The sequence below is a fragment of the Miniopterus natalensis genome, chromosome 14 (genome assembly GCF_054644295.1).
Source record: "Miniopterus natalensis isolate mMinNat1 chromosome 14, mMinNat1.hap1, whole genome shotgun sequence".
Lineage (NCBI taxonomy): Eukaryota > Metazoa > Chordata > Mammalia > Chiroptera > Miniopteridae > Miniopterus > Miniopterus natalensis.
In genome coordinates this window covers 32,810,337-32,814,760 of record NC_142094.1, presented here as the reverse complement: position 1 = coordinate 32,814,760, position 4,424 = coordinate 32,810,337, and the positions used below count along the sequence as shown (strand labels likewise).

Here is a 4,424-nt window from a genome sequence, read left to right as displayed (position 1 = left end):
AATCAGAAACTCTCACTGTACCCGTCAGTTTCTTCTCACTTCTCACTTCTACTTCCCATTCTTCAGTCCATTCTTCTCATTTTCTCTTATTCCCCACAAAGGGGCAAATCAGTACTGGTTATGGGAAAAATTGGTATAGATTTATCTTCCAAAGCAGACTGTGGCCCTGAGATGACTCTAAGAGGCAGGAGGGCCTGAGGGAAGGGCTCCTTCAGACGGGGAACTCGCACACTGCCCAAAGGGAAGTTGTTGAGCAATCGACATCATTCCATTTGCCGTCCTCCCGCATCGCCACACAATCTTCCCCAGAGCCAGCATCGTTGGGCTCATTGTCATTCCAGTTTTGGTAGGTCAGTCCCATTCCTGTCAGATCCACAAAATGGCCTTCCTTCCCCTCATCTGTGATGCCCAGGTAGGCCTCTCCTTTGGTTAAATGCAGGATGGCCTTGTTCTCTTCAGCATCCCTGGGGGTGGCCACAGAGGCCTGGAACTGGGTGCACACAGCCTTCACTTTGTCAAAGGTCATCTTTTCACCATTGGTCAAGAAGAACTTCTTTCCAACTTGTTTGCCCAGAGAGAAGGTCAACCCTAAAATAGGAAAAATGTGGGTGACACTGGCTGGTCTTTAAGTCCAGCCGAAGGTATTTTTCTGGTGGAATACAATATGCCCAGTTAAATTTGAATTTCAGGCAAACAATATATATATTTATTTATTTATTTATTTATTTATTTATTTATTTATTTATTTATTTATTATAAGTATTTCCCATGCAACTTTGAGGACATGCTTACACAGGAAAAAATTAGTTATTGTTTACCTGAAATTCAAATTTAACTAGGTGTCCTGTTCTTTTATTTGTTAAATCTGGCAAATCTAATCTGAAAGACTGACTGGAACAAATGCCTTTGTCCTTTTAGATAAGAGTTCTAAAACATGTGTAAATGGTAATTCTGAATTTTACCCCAGTTTTAACTTGAGAATAAACAAAATGTCTGAGAATATATGCCTCAGGCCAGGAGGGCACAGAAGGAACCGGTTAGGCCTCACAGTCAGGTCATAACACCAGCATAGCAAAGAGAAAGAGGCATAGGTCCCATTTTCAGTGACACATGCTCAGGCTGATAGTAGAGAGTGCAGGATTGGAATCTGGAGACAGACCAATTTCTATTTAAAAACTACCTCTGCCACTTACCACCTCTGTGCATTTAAGCAAGTTATGCGATATCTCTTTGCCTCCATTTCTACAAAAAGGTTGGAAGGAGTTCATGAGATCAGAATACGAGGAACACCTATCCAGGCACTAGAAAATTATATGTATTTAATAAATATTTACTATCTTCCACCTTCCTAAACTGTAAGCTGCCTGAAATGTGAGAAAAGGCTTACAGTTTTTGATACGGTTCAATTCTGATCGCAGAGCTTCTCTTTCTAAAGCAGCCAGGCCATCATCACAACCTAGAAAATTTAAATAAAGTGAGAAAACATTGTTGAGAAGGGATTTCAGAACTACAAGCGGGTAGGGTATTTTCTTCAAAAGTAAGAAAAAAAATAAATTATAAATTGATATTTGCTCTTGAAGGAAAATTTTTAAAAAAGGAAAAGCATCTCTATTTCCTTCCAGCTCAAAACATCACTCATCATCTGTTGAACGTATTTAGACACTTTACACACACACACACACACACACACACACACACACACACACGTACATGAGCACACATGCACTGCCTGATGACCTATCATGACAGCGCTCCATAGGCCAAGCTCTTCACTAATTGTTGCTGGTTTGTTTGCTCTCTCCCAAATAAACAACTCTATCATGAGTAAAAAAGAAATACCTTGGGGAATGATTATGTGCTGGTGAATACTGACTAAAAAGACTACTGATTTTTGTCTTTAGGGAGGTTTTGTTTGTGTTGCTTTTATTGTTTTGTCTTTGTTTTCCCCAGAGTTCATTCAGTGAACTAAGATTGTCGTGAGTTGCACATTCCTTAAGGGGGGCGGGCACAAGGAGACCATGTGTAACAGGTGGCAAAAATGGCCTCAGTATTGTGCAGCTTGTCTCGTTAAGACATGGAGTCTATTTCCCCACTCCTTGAATCTGGGCTAGCCCTGTGACTTGTTTTGACCACTCGAATGTGACAGAACCAATAAAGTGCATGTCCTAAGCCTTCAGAGGCCTTAAGGCTCCTACCCTTTCTACTGTGGGAATGTTGTAATCACCTCTATGTGAACAGGCCGTGCCAGCCTGTTGGGGGATCAGACCTGTGGGTCCGTCACCCTCATCACTCCAGCTGACAGCTGAACAGCAACGAGACGGACGTGGGACCATTGCTCATCAGTTGACCACGATACCGAGATCAGCAAAAAAATCACTTTGCAGATCCACAGAATTGTGATTTAAATAAATGGCTGTGTTTTTTTGTTTGTTTCTCATGAAGTAAAAGCTAAGTGACATACCATGTATATGATGCTGTTGTGAAAATATACATACTAAGCCCAACACATATGCGCTCTAGTTTCTCCCTTTTGGACCAGAGCTTCACATTGTGTCAGCTAAAGGACAGCCAGGGCCCAGTTCCTTCAGGAGGTGCCTGGTGAAGGAGTGGCCCCAAAGGGTCTGCAAGTCTGGAGTCAGGCCCTGATAGGAATCCCCTGAGGCTCTTAGTAACCTAGAGAGGGCTGAGCGTGCTGGGTTAGGAAGAAGAATTGGGCATCTTGCCATGAAGCAGCAGGAGAAGGGGCATTTCCCACCTGGCACTCAAAGTCCCAGGACCCTGGGTGCCCCCAGCCTAGATCTGGTTGAGATTAGCTTCTTACCTGGACATTTTCCATGGTCTCCTTTTGAGCCTACTGGTCCTGGAAGCCCAGGGAGCCCTGGATTTCCTGGAGGCCCCACCTTTCCAGGAGGACCCTGCAAGCCTCTGAGCCCTTGGCCTGTTGGAAGATGAAGGAAACATAAATTAGTATCTATGTTTTTGCTCTATTTCTCTAGTTCTAATTGATGCCTGATTCCTTCCCAGGAGAAAGGAGATGTTAATCCAGGACCAACTTTCTAAATCACTACGTCCACTGACCCAGAGAAGAAAATCTTCCCCTGTCCCTCGGGATGGCCTGCCATGGAGACCAACTCCCTGAGCAGGCAGGACAGCCACATGTCACCAATTCCTGTGTGGAAGTCTGAGATGTCAGAGTCAGAGCTGTATCTGTCTTGAATTATAATATGCACACGAGAGAAATACAACCTATATGAATAGGACATTACTCTCACACCTCCAGGCAATTATGTCTGGAAGGTAGAGTCACAGAGAGAGAACAGCCCAAGCTCTACCTGGTTCTCCCTTTTCTCCCTTGGCTCCGTCACGCCCATCTCTGCCTGGCAGGCCGTTGATGCCGGGAGAAGCACAGGTGATCACAGGGCAGGTCTTAGGGAGGTTCTCATAGGGTTCTGCTTCTGAGCAAGATGCTGTCACCACACTCAGAAGAAGGAGAGAGAGCGATGGAAACAGAGACATGGTCCTCACCCTGGTGTGGGGAAAATCAGGGAAGATTATCTCATCTTGTTCAGTTAACCAACATGTATGTACCAAACATTCCTCCTGTCCTATAACCCGTACTGGGCAGAGGCGATGCAGGGATGGATGACCCACTTATTGCTGCCTCTAGACTGGGGATTTGGAAAAGTAAATCTTCCTTCTGATATTGTGTGATTAGTAGTTTAACAAAGATAGGAACAACGTACAGTGGGGTCCCTGGGGAGGGGGTCACGAGGCCTACAATATTACGTACTAGAAGGCTGCGAGTATTCTCCCCATGTCCTTTCTGAGAGCAAAGGGGCCTACACCGCCAGCACACTCATGCCTTTTGTCGCATGGCCTGGAAGTGAATGGAGACCCAGGAATCTGTAGGAGTTCCCTCTCACCCCACCGCTTCCCTTTGGACCCATCTGCCACCTGCATCCTATCCTCATACCTGGGCAGGCCATTGCCTTTCAGGGCCAGTTAGCCAACATTGACTTAATGGCAGGCACTAAGCTGTAGGCTGGTAATCCAGAGAGGAAGAGTCACTGCTAGTCACTGACCCAGCCCAGAATTAATTTCAGTTTGCTTCCTCTAGAAGTTTTATTTCCCACTGCAAGACTTACCAGGGGTAGCATTTTCTCTGGAAATTTCTCACTACCTTGCCCCTGGTAAGATGCCAGATTCCTCTTCAGTTCCTGACAGAAATTTCCTGTGTTCTGTGAGTCTAAAACACTGGAAGTTACCACCTTCCTTGACTCCCCTTCCCATTTCTCAGTCTTAGCATTTCATCAGTCTTTCCAAGCTCTCAAAAACTCATCTCTGCCCAGCCGGTGTGGGGGTTGGGGGCTCGATCCCCAGTAAGGGGTGTGCAGGAGGCAGCCCATCAATGACTTTCTCATCAT

At 45.2% G+C, this 4,424-nt stretch overlaps 1 protein-coding gene across 1 annotated transcript; it reads right to left on the bottom strand.

The window, feature by feature from the left end:
- Positions 1-211: 211 nt before the first annotated feature.
- Positions 212-3,519, bottom strand: MBL2 (mannose binding lectin 2). The gene is made up of 4 exons (XM_016220750.2): positions 3,333-3,519; positions 2,822-2,938; positions 1,388-1,456; positions 212-588 (listed from the first exon to the last, which is right to left on the bottom strand). Exons 1-4 carry the CDS (start codon positions 3,514-3,516, stop codon positions 212-214), a joined length of 747 nt encoding a protein of 248 aa, XP_016076236.2. The 5' UTR covers positions 3,517-3,519.
- Positions 3,520-4,424: the final 905 nt, after the last annotated feature.